At 42.2% G+C, this 17,599-nt stretch overlaps 1 protein-coding gene across 14 annotated transcripts in view; it reads left to right on the forward strand.

Annotated features, from left to right (window-relative positions):
- PARP9 (poly(ADP-ribose) polymerase family member 9) overlaps positions 1 to 17,599 on the forward strand; it is a 28,672-nt gene that overhangs the window by 7,733 nt on the left and 3,340 nt on the right. For 4 of the 14 annotated variants that reach the window (XM_075933194.1, XM_075933198.1, XM_075933195.1 and 1 more), the window contains 9 exons: positions 2,030 to 2,069; positions 2,665 to 2,797; positions 3,934 to 4,772; positions 7,729 to 7,956; positions 8,043 to 8,261; positions 10,529 to 10,604; positions 13,376 to 13,750; positions 15,079 to 15,230; positions 16,923 to 17,097. In XM_075933194.1, coding sequence (XP_075789309.1) covers positions 2,770 to 2,797; positions 3,934 to 4,772; positions 7,729 to 7,956; positions 8,043 to 8,261; positions 10,529 to 10,604; positions 13,376 to 13,750; positions 15,079 to 15,230; positions 16,923 to 17,097 — 2,092 coding nt within the window. In that variant the 5' untranslated portion in view covers positions 2,030 to 2,069; positions 2,665 to 2,769. Of the gene's footprint in view, positions 1 to 11; positions 1,032 to 2,029; positions 2,070 to 2,664; positions 2,798 to 2,817; positions 3,803 to 3,933; positions 4,773 to 7,728; positions 7,957 to 8,042; positions 8,262 to 10,528; positions 10,605 to 13,375; positions 13,751 to 15,078; positions 15,231 to 16,922; positions 17,098 to 17,599 lie in introns of those variants that run through there. The other 10 variants (XM_075933201.1, XM_075933191.1, XM_006137646.4 and 7 more) reach the window with 7 other exon arrangements.

A 17,599-nucleotide genomic window follows, 5' to 3' on the forward strand; every position in this document is an offset into this window, starting at 1 on the left:
AAGTGACCAGGAAGAAAGGAGAGTCAAAGAATTATTCAGGGGAGGGGGCCAAAGTACCCAAGTCAGTATTTAAGGGCAGGAGAAAAGATATTGGAGGGATGGCTGATTAGACTGAAAGAAACAAGCAGCATTGTAGCCAATAGGTGGTACTGTCCTCGTGTGTGATCTGGCTTGACGGCCAGGGAAATAAACCAGGTGCCTGCAGAAGGAGATGATTTGTCAGCTGATAGTGGCCTGTACACACAAGGTGGGGGACTGCTGTAAAATTTACGTCATGTCCCTCTCTGCGCATATTTCAGGGCCAGAGTTGTGGAGAAGCCCCTTCATTTGGGTTTGGGCTCCTGCGTTTCAGCCCTTCTCCAAGGAATACTCCCCATCAAATCCCAACAGAGATTTTCCTGTTCAAATCCCTGACGAAATTTCAAGCCAGGCACAAACTGGATTTTCTGGCCAGCACAGCTCCTGATGTAGCCATGTGGTCATTAGTGACAAAGGCCTGAGGAGTGCCCCTCTTCTCTTTCCCTACTGCCCCATCTTCCCCCCTCCCTGAAAGCCCTTCATCTCACACAAGTGCCCTACACTCTTCATATATTGGAAAATAGCTTTTTGAGGCTCCTTACCTTCTCCCATAGTTAGCCCCAGGGAGAAAAGAAATATCCAGAAGAACATAACATTGACTTTGTCTTGGTTACTTTATCCTCTTCAGGAAGCTGTTATTTACCTGAAACTGAAACATGTCCCACATGGGAAAAACAACCAGCATGGGCCAGGGAATGTGCTGGGTTGAATCTTGCAAGGCCAAATTCTTGCAAGGCCTTGAAAGATTCAATCCAACATGTTCCTTGGGTTGTTTTTCCCTCAAGGAATGTTTTAGTTTGGGGTAAATAACAGCTGCTGGAAGTAGATAATGTACCCCAGAGAAAGTTAATTTGATGTTCTGGTCATTGATGTTTTCTCCTTGTTATTTGCTATGTCTTTTTTTTTCTAACATGGAGGGGCAGCATCCTTCAGTACTGTGTTACATTAAATGTGTAAGTAGTGTATTGTAAGTATATTTCACATTTTTTATTTCTCCTTTTCCCAAAGTAAATGCTCCATGATTTTTTAATGACACATTTGTGTGTATGTGCGTGTGCACATCAGTTTGATCATAAGTTGAATGACAGGAATCAGTTCACATAAATGTTTTTGAACACTGGTTTGTAGATCAGTATTATTCATTCTGTATAAATGATTTTCAGCCAAAATGCTGAGCCATATCCAAGAACAAGGCAAGGGAACAATACATTACCTTTTAATGTATTGAATACATTATTGTAATGTTAAGAAAATTCAGGTGACCTTCTCTTTGAAAAGCTACAGGTCTCCTAGGCCTTGGAGCAGGGACTTGAAATTTGGCAGGGAAGTGGTCTTTGTCCTTTTGCCATCCTTGTGAAAATCTGTCTACATTTGGCTAAATTATAAACCTTTGACACGTCTTAGTTTGCACATGCTCACTAGAGTATATATTTATATATGTCTGTGATTTAATATGAGTATTCCTGTGGCACCTTAGGATATGTCTGCACTTCAGAGCTATAGCTATTGGGCGTCTATTGAAGCAGCCCGTTATTTCGAAATAATGGGAGGCTTATTCCGGCATCCTGGTAACCCTCGTTTCACGAGGGCTAAAGGGGCATTTGGGAATGGGAAGTTATTTCAAAATTTGATACTGGGTAGACAGCACCAAATTACAAATTAAGCTATTTCAAAATACACTCGAAATAAGCTCCGCAATTTGCATAGTGCAAATTGCATAACTTATTTTGAGCTAAGGGTGCTGTGTAGATGCTCCCGTAGAGACTAACAAAAATATATGTATAGTATCATGAGCTTTTGAAAGTTCATGTTACTATATGTGTGTGTGTGTGTGTGTTTGTCTCTAAGGTACCACAGGACTTCCCTTTTTTAAAATTACAGACTAACATGGCTACCGTTCTGAGACTGTAATATAATATGTTTACTTTTTCCTTTTTGTATTATTACTCAGACATCCAATCCAGAGACCCTGGGGGAGGATTGCTATTCAGGTAAGATGCTTTCTATTTATGTTATGAAGCAGGTTAGAATTTATGAATTTATACCCTTCTTCTTTTAACTGAAATTTCACTGCAGATGGAACAAGTATATTTGAAAGCATGCAAATGATTTAGTTGAAACAAACCAAATCGTAGGGCTTGCTAAGGATGTCAATTTTATGTTTCGCTAGTTTTATTTGGTTTCCTCGCACCTTTAAAAGTACATTACAGGTGTGCTGAAGAAAAGTTGTTTGATGGAAAGCCATTTAAATTCAGTATATCTTACTAACAAAGGGATGCAGAACGGTCTTATTTTTAAATTTTAACTGTGCAGAGAAATAGGTATTGTAACTCAGCTGTAAAGTGTGGTAAACTCATGTAAATGGTAAGGATTTACACAAACAAGTTAGCCAGGTGCTTATTGTATGTAGTTTTATAAAAATCTACTGACACAGAAAAGCGTATATCTTTGGGGGTTGGTAATGGTATAAAGATCTTTGCAACTCTACATTGCTAGCTTCTGGGAGTCTGATTAAAAAATGTTAAACTGACATCTGTTTGGTGATTTATGTGAAGCAAGTTGGTGGCCCATTTTCTTTTCCTACAGTGCTACTTGAAGTTCAGTCTTTAGGGAGAATGTGCCTGCGGTGGGCTCAAAGGGTGGGCCTGTGAGAAGCTGCAGAACTAAAGAGTGAGCCTGTTGGGTGAGAACATGGGACAGGAGAACCAAGTGCTCACAGGTTTGTAGGAAGAGGTAGATCTCTGGCTGCTCCACAGTATTGATGCTGAACTTCCTTTGTTCCTCACAATCGAACTGGACTCTCCATGCTGTGGTAATGCATAAAGGATTGGAAGGAGGGAGGATGTGAAAGCCTGGAAAAAGGATGGGATGATGGGATCTCTCAGACAGGGAAGTCCACATGGACAGAGGAAGGAAGAAGTGCTCCTCCTGGGATGTCAGGGAACAGCATCGGATTGGAAGAAAGTGTAAGGGTGTAAGTGTAGCCTGGTATAAGGACAAAATCATTACAGGCTGCACATTGAATTAGGAGACAAAGAATTGACCTGGTTAGGGTAGGAGGAGAGTGAAAGTCATAGCATTTAACAAGTGAATGAGCAAGAACAAGGACAGGCTGGGACTTATAAAGGAAGCTTTCATTTGTAAGGTCTTTGTCTCCTTTCATTATTGGTAAAGGGAACCAAAAATTGTCCTTACTGGTGTTCCTTCCATGAGCGGAGTGAATTTTGGCCCATGTACCAATATTGAGGTCATGTGCTGGTTTGGATGTGTGCCATCATGGAACCCAATTTATTAACACATACGTGTTCCCGGCCACGGGAGCAGAAACTGCCTCCCCCCGCAATGGAGCATTCCAGAGCAGACATCTCCCATCCCTTACTAGGTGGCAGGTCCCGTTCCCGGCCCCAGCTGCCAGAACAGTATCTGGTTTTCCCTGCCACATGGCATCCCTGGCCACTGGAGCAGGCTTCCCCCCATGAGGCGGCTGCGGCAGGTCCTGGACCCCGCCCTAGAGACTTCCTCACCACGCAGTCTCAGCCAGCCCCACCCACTGGAGCAGCCGCCTGCTGTGCAAGTACTGCCATGAGGCTCTTCAGAGAAGGTGGGCGGGGGAAGAATTTTTGTGCGTGGCCATGCAGGTGCGCGCCTTAGTGAGAACTATGATCCTTACTATGTCTTGAAGGTAGAATGAGAGAAGAGCAGACTATGACAAAAAGAATGTTCAGTGAGTAATTTCCCTTTATCATTTCAAGTAAATTTAAAAAATAATGATTGAAAGCTTTAAAATATGTTGTGCATTAAAAATGTGTTAGATATTGGATCACAGCATTTCTCGTAATTTGTTTTATTATCTAGTATCCAGCATGGATACAGAGGAAAGCTTAACAATTCCCATCAATAAAGATTTTTATGAAATCCTCATGAGACAAGAGAGCTGTCTACGTGACCTCATTGAAAAGAAGTTTGGGTGTATATCTCTGCTTAAAAGTATAAAATGTCCTCTTGAAGTGTACAGGAAAAGCCTGAAAGAAGGAATTGAGGTATCTGTTTGGATGGATGATATGACAAGACATACTGCTGATGCTTTGGTGAATGCAGCCAATGAACATCTGGACCATATTGGAGGCCTAGCACTTGCCCTGGCGAAAGCTGGTGGGCCAGAAATTAAACAAGAGAGTAAAAGTTACATTGAACGCCATGGAACACTTAACACAGGTCAAATAGCGGTAACAGGTGGAGGCAGGCTTCCGTGTAAGAAAATTATTCACGCAGTAGGTCCACGATGGTCTGTATATGAAAGTGAGAGATGTTGTCAGAGACTTGAGGCAGCCATTATAAGTGTCCTGAAATATGTTAATGCTCCAGAGAATAATATAAGCTCTGTGGCTATCCCTGCAGTGAGCTCAGGAATTTTTGGGTTCCCATTAGACTTATGTGCTCATGTGATCGTACAGACTATTAAGAATTTTGTTGAGCTAGCTCCGTTATTTGGCTGGGTCAAAGAAATCCGCTTGGTGAACATTGCTGAGCCCACAGTTGCAGCAATGAAAAAGGCCTGTGAAGAGTTTCTGGGCAGGAGTGACTTCAACTCAGTTCAGGAGACTCCGCCAGCTTCAGCAAACCAGCTTCTAAATTCCATCACAATCAGAGGTCTTTGCCTACATGTCGTAAGAGGACACATTGAGGATCAGCAGGTAAGTCTTCACGGTGGAGTCTGAGGGCTTTGTTCCTGTGAAGTGCTAAGCATGGAGTTCCATCCCAGCACTATGCAGGATTGGATCGTAAAAGATCAGGGGGCATGATGTATTGATCCCGTAAATATGTGTCTTTCCTTCTTGCCTTCAGCTACCCAACATTAGAATTAGTAGATCAATACAATATATACCCACGTGTCATCTTATTATATGGCTATTGAGTTTGAAAAGCTTTCTGAGTGAGTAGGGCAGGGCAATCTACATAAGAACAGCCATGCTGGGTCAGACCAAAGGTCCATCCAGCCTAGTATCCTGTCTGCCAACAGTGGCCAATATCAGATGCCCCAGAGGGAGGGAACACAACAGGGAATCCTCACGTGATCCTTCCCCTGTAACCCACTTGCAGACAGACAGTGGCTAGGGACACCATTCCTACTCGTCCTGGCTAATAGCCATTGATGGACCTAAACTCCATGAATCTGTCTCACTCTTTTTCCTTCACTGCTGCAATTGACGCAGCGGTGTTGATTTAGTAGGTCTGGTGAAGACATGCTATGTCGATGGGAGAATATTTCCCATCGTGTGGACTAGGGATCTGAATGGTTAATCAGTTAACTGGTTAACCGGTAAGCATCACCCTTAGTAGGTAATACTTTCCGGTTATGGTTAACCGGTGGCCTGGCTGGAGCAGTCCCTGCCAGTGATGGGCCCAGCGTAGCCAGAGAAGCCGACCGTGCAGTGGGCAAGGGCACCCTAACCTGACTGGAACAGTCCCTGCCCATGGCGGAAGGCCACTCCAGCCTGGCTGGCCTGCTGTACCGCAGGCAGGGGGATGTTCCAGCCTGGCTGGCTTGCCTCTTATCCACCCCCGTGGAAGCAGTTAACCAGTTAAATACGTTTAATTAATTACACAGGATTTTGCATCCCTAGTGTGGGCACTGCTGTAAGTTGACCCAATTTACATTGACTTCAGTTACGTAAGTGAAGTAGTGTAATTTAGATCAACTTATAGCATTGGCATAGACCAGTCCTCAGTCTCACCATTCTGGCATTCAGTATATACTACAACAGCTGAAGATATTTTCTAAAACCAGTGTACATATCATCTTTAACCAGCATGTGATTTAAACAGCCCTATTTTATTTATTATAGCTGGAAAATCTGGTAAAAAAATGGCTATCCTAGTTATGAGCAAACCAGAAAGGGTGATTAGATTTGAAGCTGTGTCACCTGATAGTATTTCACAGACTATATTTCACAGAATTTTCCATATTTTGTTTGTTAAAGAAACAGCTGGACTCCTTAAGAAGTTTGTTTTTATAGAGGTGAAAATAAAGAGTATCAATTATGGTGATTGTAACTCAAGTTACAGTGGGGGAGGTCTAGGTTGGATATTAGGAAAAACTATTTCACTACAAGGGTGATGAAGCAGTGGAATGGGTTACCTAGGGAGGTGGTGGAATTTCCATCCCTAAAGGTTTTAAGTCTCAGCTTGACAAAGCCCTTGCCAGGTTGATTTAGTTGGGATTGGTCCTGCTTTGGGCAGGGGGCTGGACTTGATGACCTCCCGAGGTCTCTTCCTGCTCTGTGGCTCTATGATTCTATGGCCATTGGTTGGCTGACTATAGAAAGTTATATTTCTCATGAGTGATTAAATGGTAGTAGTTCAAAGCCTCGTATTTTTAGCTACTCTTAAACAGTCAAGCTAAGGTTAGACTCAAGTTTTGTGTTTCACAAATGGAGTTTCAAATTGCAGGAGCCCTAGGGAGTATGTGATTGGCAGAAAGAGAAAGCTCAGGGATTTCCATCCTCCCAAAGCGCTCCTGACCAGAGGACTGTTTGCATGGCCAGTAGAGCTTACTGTTCTAAGGCTACATTGACAGTATACACCGCTCATTGTGGTATGTAGGCTATGTATAGCTACATGCTACAGTGCCTGTTGCACCTACTGCCGTTGTAGTTACTCATGTCAGAGAACGGCTTTGGCAGGGGGTAGGTTAAGTTTCAGAAGCTCCTTGCTGGCCTAGCCTTTCATTGCAGCAAGGAGAGTTTCTAGGAACTGAACAGGTCCCCTGCCAGAGCCTTTCCATGCAGAGGGAAAGGGCTCCAACAGCAGAGAGCTGATGGATCCTTTCTCTGCTGTTCTTACCCCTGTGTTGGGTGCTGGAGCCTTTCTTTGCCCTGGGGAAAGGCTGCATCAACAGGGAGTCAGTGATTCTATATTGCTTATAACAGCAGTGTAGATGGGGAGGCACAGGAGTGTAAGCAATGTATTCGTATACCTAAGCACATTCTTCATCTGTGCATTTATTTGCCTGAGCTTTGCCTCACCCGTTATACTGCTGTTGAACCCTTGTAGAGAGCTACGCTGTTATATATTCTGCACATCGAAAGACACTTGTGCTACGTCTAGACTGGCATGATTTTCCGGAAATGCTTTTAACGGAAATGTTTTCTGTTAAAAATGTTTTCGGAACAGAGCATCTAGATTGGCACGGACGCTTTTCCGCAAAAGCACTTTTCGCAAAAAAGCCCCGATCGCCATTTTCGCCATCAGGGCTTTTTTGTGGAAAACAAATCTGGGCTGTTTACACTGGCCCTTTTGCGCAAAAGTTTTGCGCAAAAGGACTTTTGCCAGAACGGGAGCAGCATAGTATTTCCGCAAGAACACTGACAATCTTACATGAGATCGTCAGTGCTTTTGCGGAAATTCAAGCGGCCAGTGTAGATAGCTGGCAAGTTTTTCCGGAAAAGTGGCTGATTTTGCGGAAAAATTGGCCAGTCTAGACACAGCATTGTAGTATAGGTGTCCCTTAAAAGGGGGAGTTTCTGGAGTTTAAGAAAAAACTCTGCAGGCTGCAGAGGGACATTTGAAGTGAAGATCTAACAGTAGTGCAGGTGAAATATGCATTTACTGAAGTGAAATATACAGAAAGCTTGTGTTCTTGTCTTCCAGACTGCGATTATTGTTAATTCTGTGGTCATGAATGATCTGTCAAGAGGAAGCATTTCAAGAACAATTCTGCAAAAAGCAGGCTCATCTCTTCAGGAGGAATTTCAGTTTCAGTTACAAAAATTTCCTCCATATTGTGAGAAAGTCATAATGACAAAAGGATACAATCTGGCCTGTAAGTCTGTGCTGCACGTAGTATGGTCATCACAGAGCAGCAGTGATGAACGCAAGGTGATGTTCTGTTAAACAGGGTTTTCATTCCTCTTTCTCATGCCAGAAAGTAAAATAAGGGCTAAAACTCTCCCTATTTTCTGCAGACGCTAAAAACTGCAATGTCAAGATGTTTGCTTCAGATTCAGGAGTATCGTTTTCCTTCAGTTTCCTTCCCAGTAATTGGATTGGGAGTATTACATCTGACAGTGGATGAATTGGCAGATACCATGATTGACGAAGTGTTAAACTTTGCAAAGGAACATCCTGGGATGAAGTTAGATGTGTATTTTGTGATCCATCCAAATAATAGTTCTGCCCATAAGGTAAGAGGATTAGCATTAACTGTAAGAACTCACAATAACTATGAAGAAAGTTTTTGTGTATTTTTACAAGATAAAGTACTTTACATACCAAACTATATATCCACTCAAGCTCATCTGAAGAAGTGAGTTTTGCCCACGAAAGCTCATAATACTATACATATTTTGGTTAGTCTCTAAGGTGTCACAGGACTGCTTGTTGTTTTTAAAGTTACAGATTAACATGGCTACTCCTCTGACTTTCAAACTATATATAACATTTGTAAAAATGGATAGTAATGTATCTTTTTAATAAACCCAGGGCAAGCTTAAATCTGGCAAGATTGGACTTGTAGTCTGATTGACATTTCCTGAGACAATAAATGGCGCCCTGGCAGGGAACAGGAATCAGCCTATGTGAGAAACAATTCCTCTAGAATGTGTATGCTAGTGTGGCATTGCAGAATGCTAGCCCCTCTTTTGCCCAGTTGGCTTTCTGTAGTAGACAAGGATGTAAACACATGAGGCCAACTTCTCTGCTGGTGATTTCAATTGAACTTTACCTGTTTATGCCAGCAGAGAATTTAGTCCAGGTTATTTATACATGGCTATTTTAGGTATCTATATATTACAGAATAGAATGATAAATGACAAATTGATGTGGTTCTCGTTGAACCCAAAACTCTCATTGTCTTAAAAGGTGAGGTGTGAGCCTATAGACTAGCAAAAGTAATGGGCTGCATCTAGACTGGCATGACTTTGTGCAAATACTTTTAATGGAAAAGTTTTTCCGTTAAAAGTATTTGCACAAGAGAACGTCTACACTGGCACGGATGCTTTTGTGCAAAAGCACATATTTTGCGCAAAAGCATCTGTGCCAGTGTAGGCGCTCTTTTGCGCAAGAAAGCTCTGATAGCCATTTTAGCCATCGGGCTTTCTTGCGCAAGAAATTAACGTTGCTGTCTACACTGGCCCTCTTGCGCAAGAATACTTGCACAAGAGGGCTTATCCCTGAGCGGGAGCATCAGAGTATTTGCACAAGAAGCACTGATTTTGTACAGTACAAGGTCAGTGTTCTTGCGCAAATACTCGCGGCCAGTGTAGACAGGCGGCAAGATGCAACCATGGAGTATGGGCTGGTAAAAAGATTACTTTATGCTTTTGCTTTTGCTTTTGCTTCTGCTCTGAAAGGCTATCCTGGACTATTGAATCATACTCCTGACCAAATTCAGATGTGAAATGTAATACAGTATGTATCAGTAATTGAGAGTAAGGAAATCCAAGCATAACTTACATGCTGAAGAACTACAAAAAGGTATAGACACTCCTACCTTCTTGGTTCTTCCTGTTAGTTGCTTTTCCTGATGGATCATCTCTTCCATGCCATTAATATGTAGGTTACATCGATATTGACTCCTAGAGTCACATAAACTGACTTATACCCACTCATTGACGTGTAATTTATACCACTATGCATGTAAATTCTGATGTTGTCCCTTTGTTTTTGCAATACCTGCAATAAGAATGTCCAAGTTTAATAGCAATGACTTTTGCTCACTTATGCTTTAGATTTACTGTTCAGTTTCTTCATTTTTTGTCAGTATAGTTCAGTGTAAAATCTTATTTTCTAATGTTGTATTATTTTGCAATGTATTTTTTATGGTGTTTGAAGATGGTTTTTACAGTTTTTCTATATGTCAGAACTCTGACAAATTACATTTGGTTATCATTCGTCTCTGTGTTTTCTTGGCCCACACGGCCAGTTTTTTCACTAACTTACCAAAGCCTGTTCTCTCTTCACCACAGGCCTTCAGGCTAAAAACCCAACATAAATTTTTACTGCTCAGTCTGCAGGAAGCCCAAACCTGCTGCACAGGCACAGAGCAGTGCTCCTTAGTGGCTTTCCACATGAGATACGGAGAGGTGCTTTGTGAGTTAGGTAGGAGGATAGTTAGTGCATCAGTGCACAGCCTCGATCCATCAGTATAAAACTGCAAGCAGGAGAACTAGGCAGCTTCTGTTTCTGCCCATAAGCTATAATAGCAGCCACAGCCTGGTCATATGGATTCCCCACGTATTATCCCCAGATGGAACTGGAAGAATGCCTTCTATGTCCCGTACAAAGCTCTGGAACAAGGCTTGGCACTGGGAACCAGCATTAGGTCTTGTGTGAAAGGAAACTTTTAAAATTGCTTTCCTAAGAGAAATCTGGCGAAAGAGACTCTGTTCATTTGTTAGTGCTTTGACACATAACTGGTTGTAATGTGATTCTAAATCTTTTTTTCCTCAAGATTTTCCAAGCCAAGTTTGATTCAGCAAAAAGCAAACTGAGAGTAGATGTGGCATACAACAAAAGTGACAATTTGAGTAAGTAAAGTATACAAAGAGTGAATAAGGTTCTGAAAATTATACTCTCCTGATAAAAATCTATTGTCTAGGGGTGACATGACCACCTAGGCATTCTGCATTTAATTTTTGACTCTGTTTTGTTATTTGTCAGGCAGAGGTGAAAAAGACAACATTGGTATAATGGGGAAGATGTATTACCTCCTCTAAAATTGTGTTTTGCAAAACTTGTATTAGGGTTATGGTACTGAATTAGTCTGCTTTTGACTTATCAGATTCTCATTCATGTAAAAAAAAAAAAGTAATTGACGAACTAACTGTTCAATTCTTCGGACACCTTGCAGTCTTTTGCCCCTTGAAGAGCCCGTGTCATTGACATTGCTGTTATCAGGAGTTAGGGTTGAGTGCAGATCTTTGGGATTGCTAGTTCAAAAGCAGGATTTTTTAAAGGTGAATGTAGAATGGAGGAAGCTAAGCTTTGACATTTATCATTTATTCTCTCCAATCAATCATCTTCATCCCCATTCCTTTCATTTCAGGAGCCACTGGGTATGGTAAACTGTTGGCAGTGGTAGTTCTAACTGCTCTGCTTTGGCATCTTCATTCCAACTCATGCAAACAGATTCAGAGCACAATCAGCACCAGGGATGTAAAATCCCATTTAATGAGTTAATTTAGCGTTTAACTGGTTAACTGGATAACTGGGGTGGGCAGCGGGGAGCGTTTCAGCCCACTGTTCTAGCCCGGCTGCTTCCGACCCCAGGCTGGGCTGCGGGCTTGCAGGCCGGGCATTGGCAGCCTCAGGTGGAATGGCAGCCGGCTACCTCTCCACCCCACCCCCGCCACTTCTGTTCCACAGAAGGCTGCCAATTTCCAGGCTGCAAGCCTGCACAGAGTGGGAGCCGGCAGCTCTCCTCCCTCCTCCTGCCACTTCCACACCTCCTCCCCCATGCGAGGCTGCCAACTCACAGCACTCACAAGCTAGGAGCCAGCAGCCCTCCACCCACGTTAGCAACCCTACCCATCCAACCATTCACATCCCTAATCAGAACCATCCTTCTGTAGAACACAGGATTTGTCATGTCCGACTCAGGTCCTTGCTGCCCCATCCGTGTTTGGGTAGCTGATGCTTCAAAGGAAGATGACCCTTCTGGCCTCCAGTAACTCACTTGGCCAGTTGTGCCAGTTGTGCCTTTCTGGGCAAGAGGAGTTCCTGTCCAATGTACAAGTTTTAATCCTCCTTCTGTATTCTGGCTTGAATGGCTACAAGTCTAATTATTGACCATGAAATTATCTAACCCATCCTTTATGCCTAATTAATTGTCATTGATCCAGTGAATGAAAATAAACTTCAATCAGTTCAAATCAAGAGAAAGACCAATAGGACCCTTTAACTTAGGTGTGGTGGGGGCTTGATTCAGTCCCTGAGGCAGCCACTCTGAGGGAGGGAGAGAGAGAAGGTGCCCCCTGTACATATCTCTGGATTATGCTATTGGAAACAGATACAATCCAGGCCTGAATCATGCCCTGTATAGTAGTTTCTAATTAATCAAAATGAGATCCAAGTGAAAATCATCACTGGTTGATTTGAGAGAAAACTCGTCTTTCATCTAGATTGTAATAGACATCTTTATCAGAGGCCACCTGCTGAGAGGACATGAATGCAGCTGTCCCTTTTCAATGTGGTGATCTTGAAAGTTGTTTCCTTATTCCCCCCCCCCCCAAGTTTTCCTAGAACCATGCCCAGAATTTTAATACATCTGACTAACTTTAAAAAAATAATTAAACTTTGGGGACCTAGGCATTTTAGATACTATAAAGTTCCAGAGCTTATTGTATAGGTTTAATTAACAGTAAAACTTACACCTGCAGTAGGGAGTGCCTGGTCTTTAGCCACTACTTTAAAGTTTCCAGTATAGTTTTGTTCAACATTTGGCATAGTCCTGTGAGATGCTGAGTATTGTCATTACCATCAGTAGGAATTGATGGAGCAAAGTACTTTGTGTGATTGGGTCTCAGTGCCAAAGGGTAAAATTTCAGTTCAAGACAATGTCCTGGGTGGCATTGCTTCCCTGCCTGTAGTCAGGTAAGTTGTATTTGGATTGTGCCTTTTATGTTCACATGATTGCAGGGAGCACCCCAGCCCACTACCATTTCCATCAGTGGACTCTTTAATGCAAGTTGAGAATGTTGTCATTTGAAACATGTTCCAACTAGCTAATGCAAAGCGAATGTGAGTGAAACACCGATTTGAGCACCGATTTACATCCTACTTAAAAAAAAATCCAGATGTAGTTAAGGTGCAAAAAGTACTTTATTTTATCCATAGCCAAACACCAGAAGGGATTTAAAAGGGCTCCTTTGTGAGTAGGACAGTGCCATCTCCTTCATTTCCCTGTAGAATTAACATGTATTCTCTGAACATGAAAACAGTCTTAACTAGAGACTTAAAAGCAAGATTTAAATTTTCAGTTTGTATAAACCTTTAATTTCATCATCTCCAGTGTCTCCCAAAATAGCAGCTGCAGCTTAAACCACATGTTAGAAGAATGTGGAAAAAGATGAAAATGAAAGAAAAAGTTTCTAAATGGCTCACAGAAGAGGAACTGCCATTTCATTTGACTTCAATCTACTCCTTTGAGTCAGTCATAATATTCACATTCTGAATGTATCATAAGGGCAGCAAGGTTTCTTTGTGATGCAAAGTCTCAGGCTGTATATAGAAACTTGTGACAGCACTCGTGAACTTCTTAGTCTACCAGTTGCACTTATATAAGCAGTATTTCTTTCAGGATCACGCTCTGAAAGACAGGCTGAAACTGAGAATACAAACACTGGACCAGCCATTGAACTTATTGGAAATCGCTGTGAAACATTGGAAGCAGCAAAAATATGGATCAAGAACATAATGCAAGTCCAGGAAAGTCACCTTTTTGTTATAGAAAACAATCACATTTTTAACCTAAGCAAAAAAGATCATACAGAACTCTCTCGTCTGCAACGTTTTGGTGTGTCCATATCAGAGGAAGTGATTGGTGGAAAGGCAAGATTAGAGATTCAAGGTCCTCCTAGTGCTGTGATTGATGCAGTGTTCGTGATTGAAAACTTACTGTGTGATGCGCAAGAGAATAATAGAGCCAAAGAAGAGGAACTGCTGCTGTCAGAGGGTCAGTGTGGTTAAAGGAATAAAAACAAATATGAAGCAGAGAGTATGTATATGTACTACTGGTATTTAGATAAGCTTATATGTGCGAATACAGTAGAATCACATTAATCTATGTGCTTATATACTACGGTAATAGGCACTGTGCAAACCCTTGAAAGACTGTGTTGACTTTAATTGATCCACTGGGCAAGATTGCAGTGTGTTGCAATTTATCCCACTCAGCTAGCCATGCGGATGTGGGTAGTCAGCCCTCATTCTGGGAGTTCCTCTAAGAAAGGCAGCCTGAAGGGCCAGCTAGCTGAGGCTCCCTGGGAAATGTGCTGCATCAGTGCGTACCCTTGCTGAACTGGTGCTGCATGCTTTATAGATTGCTTGCTGCAACTCATCTTCTGGCAGCAGACCTAGTGCTATGAGGGTCCCACAGATAGAGTTGCTGTGGTGGGAGTGACCCAGGCCCTTGGACTTTAGTATAGAAATTACTGATGTCAGTTAAGTCCATTAATTGTTTTTAACAGTGTTACAATAAGAGTGAATCTGAAACCTGTGCAAAATACCACCTCAATGGGCAACTTCTTGTCTTTGAAATATCATTGTTTTCCAGGTTAGTTTTATATGCCCTATAGTTAAAAGCCAGTCATTTTTCCTGGTCATTTAACATGGATTCCACTGTATAAAATATAGATATGCAAATACAGAGATACATAATGGAGAGGTTACATCCTGTATCTCTTGTTTCTGACTTTTCATCGGTTCCTTTAGCAGAATTTGATTTAACAGACATGACGTGTTCAACAAATTTAAATGCAAGCTATAATGTCCTTAGCAGAGTTGAATCAGTTAGAGACTTTCTAGATCTGGACACGAAGTTGCCCTGTTTAAATGTACATGAGTGTAGAAAGATGCTGTAGTATCCATATCCAATGATTATTGAACTCAATGGAAGTCTTTTCATTGACTTCAATGAGCTCTGGATCAGGGCCCAAATATCCTTCATGTTTTTTTAAAATAGAAATATTAAAATTAAAACTAATTTAGCAATAAACTCACGACTTACTGGAAATAACCAGTTGACCCATAAAGCATGAAAGGATAGAGTATCTCAGCCTCCCTTAACAGAACTCTTAAGTCATTACTGCTTCAAAAATATGTGGAAAGGAGGAGCCTTGATCCATATGCCCCAAACTGCTTGCTTTATGTAACATTCTTCTCTTACCTGAGCAACCAAAATAAACTCTTAACTTCTTCCTCCACTGACTGTTGCATTTAGGGTGAATTTAACAAGTGGAAAGTCTTAAATTATTATTAATTTAGTTTGCTGCTTGTACCCAGGCCTACTGGAAACTGGTTATCCTTCAGAAAGACTTCGAGGCAAGACAAGGGGTACCAAAATGCATTACCAGATCTCTCCAGTAGAATCATACTGTCAGGAATTCAAGGACCGAGAAAAACAGTTTGAAAAAGCTGGGCTTCGTGTTCTTAAGGTAAAGAGTGTCCTTGTGAAAGAAATCAGAAGGAATCTTAAGAGCAGTCATTTACAAGAATCTGGATGGAGTTAAGAAAGCTATGCTGTTTAAAAAAGAATAAGTGCAAAATCAATGGGCGAGGGTGGCTCCTGTGGCACAGGCAGAGGCTGCTCCATCCTGGCTGCTTCTGATCCAGTGCTGGGCTGTCAGCTGCAAGCCCGCATGTGCTGGGAGTCAGCAGCCTCCAGCAGGACAGAAGTGGCAGCCCAGGGTTGGGAGGGAAAGGCTGCTACTTCCAGCCCCATGTGAGGCTGCCATCTCCCAACCCTGTGTGCTCCCAGATAATGGTTAACCCTTATCTGGTAAGCAAGCATCACCCATTAAGATTGATGCTCACTGGATAAACAGCACAGCTTCACAGGTGATTAATCAGGCCCTTTCAGTGAGTCAGCTCCGCCTCTGACTGGGCGAGGCTGAATAATTACCTTCAAACTGTGCTTTTGAGCAGTTTACAGGGAACACTGCTGTTCACATCCCTAATTTAAAACAGGATTGCATAGGTCTATGGATATTAAATCTTTCATGGTTCCAGTAGATAAGATTACTTTTTAAAAAATTCAGATACCTGAAGGGGCATAAACCATCAAGCCTCAGGACATATGCTAATCTCTAAGGCTGTGTCTACATTGGCCCCTATTCCGTAATAGGGATGCAAATGTAGCACTTTGGAATAGGCAAATCCGCGGGGGATTTAAATATCCCCCGCGGCATTTGCATTAACATGGCTGCCGCTTTTTTCCGGCTTGTAGATAAGCCGGAGAAAAACGCCTGTCTGGCCGCGATCCTCCGGAAAATAAGCTCTTTTCTTACTTGAAAGTAGGAATAAGAGATCCTCAGGAAAAGAGCTTATTTTCCAGAGGATCGCGGCCAGACTGGCGCTTTTCTTCGGCTTATCTACAAGCCGGAAAAAAGCGGCAGCCATGTTAATGCAAATGCCGCGGGGGATATTTAAATCCCCCGCGGATTTGCCTATTCCAAAGTGCTACATTTGCATCCCTATTACGGAATAGGGGCCAATGTAGACACAGCCTAAGTGAGTCAGAAACTTTTTTTATGGACAGGTTATTCCATAACTGGGGTTTTTGTACCTTATCCCAAGACATCTAGTATTGGCCGTTATCATAGTCAGTAACCTGGTTTGGATGGACCAGTGGTCCATCCATTCTGATATCTCATATGTTCCCAGACACCTCTTCCAAAGGTATTGCAGTACCCAATCTTCCTAAAAGTTTGTGATGCAGAACTGTGACTGAAAGGCACAATTCAGTCCAAAGACTTCTCAGCATGCACTTGATTCTGTGAGAGATTGAGTGACTAACTCTTACTGAAGTTAGGATCCTCACAAGATACCCTCAGCCCCTAGCTGGATCAGGTCCTAGCCACATACGCATTGGCATTTATGGCAGATACCTACATCCGTACAACACGAGTCATCCATTCAAAAATCACTGGAACAGGGCACAGTGGTTTTCTAGTTGACTTCCGTGAGAAGCACCGGGGCCATGTTTTTTCCCACACTTTAGATATATGTTGGCTATTCGAACTAGATCAAAATATATATAAAAAAGGCCTTGTTAGATTAAAGACTGTCACAGCATATGCTTTCAAAAGTATAGTTTTCATTCTACACTACTATTGTTTATATTACAGATAGAAAAAATATACAATTCTCTTTTATCAACTGCCTTCCAACGGATTAAAAAATATGTAGAAGGAAAAAATATTGGCAAGCAGGTGTGCCACAGGCTGTACCAGCGTGTTCCTGCTCAGTTCTGTAGCTTGGTATGCAGATCTGGATTTCAGAGAACATACTCCCCTCCACCAGGTAATTTACTACTTGCCTCTTTACAATGATGTTGAAAGATTTCAGAAACATGCCACTAATTTAATAGCTTTGATATAATTCTGCTCCAAACAATAATGTAGCCATTTTACCCATGTTTGCTAGAATTGTTTCATGAAGAATAGTAAGGATTGGACCAATGGTTCTCAACCCCGGGGTCACTTGCAACCCAGTCAGTACCCAGCTGAAGCCCATGTGACATTCTCAGGGCCAGCCAGACAGTGTGTATGATATTGTGTGGATGCATCCCACATAACACAGAGCTGTGTATGGAAGTCAACAATAGTAAATAGCTTGGGAACCACTGGACTGGATATTTGGTATTTTTAGCTGGACTGTGTATTTGGTGATAGAAATACAGGTGGGACCTCCCTGGTCCAGCACCCTTGGGACCTGACCAGTCTCGAATGAAGGATTTTTCCAGACCAGGGGAGGTCAACTCCTGCTGCTCTGCTGATGGACTCTAAGCTCTCCTGCTGCCGCG

Source organism: Pelodiscus sinensis, chromosome 7, assembly GCF_049634645.1.
Source record: "Pelodiscus sinensis isolate JC-2024 chromosome 7, ASM4963464v1, whole genome shotgun sequence".
Taxonomy (NCBI): Eukaryota; Metazoa; Chordata; order Testudines; family Trionychidae; genus Pelodiscus; species Pelodiscus sinensis.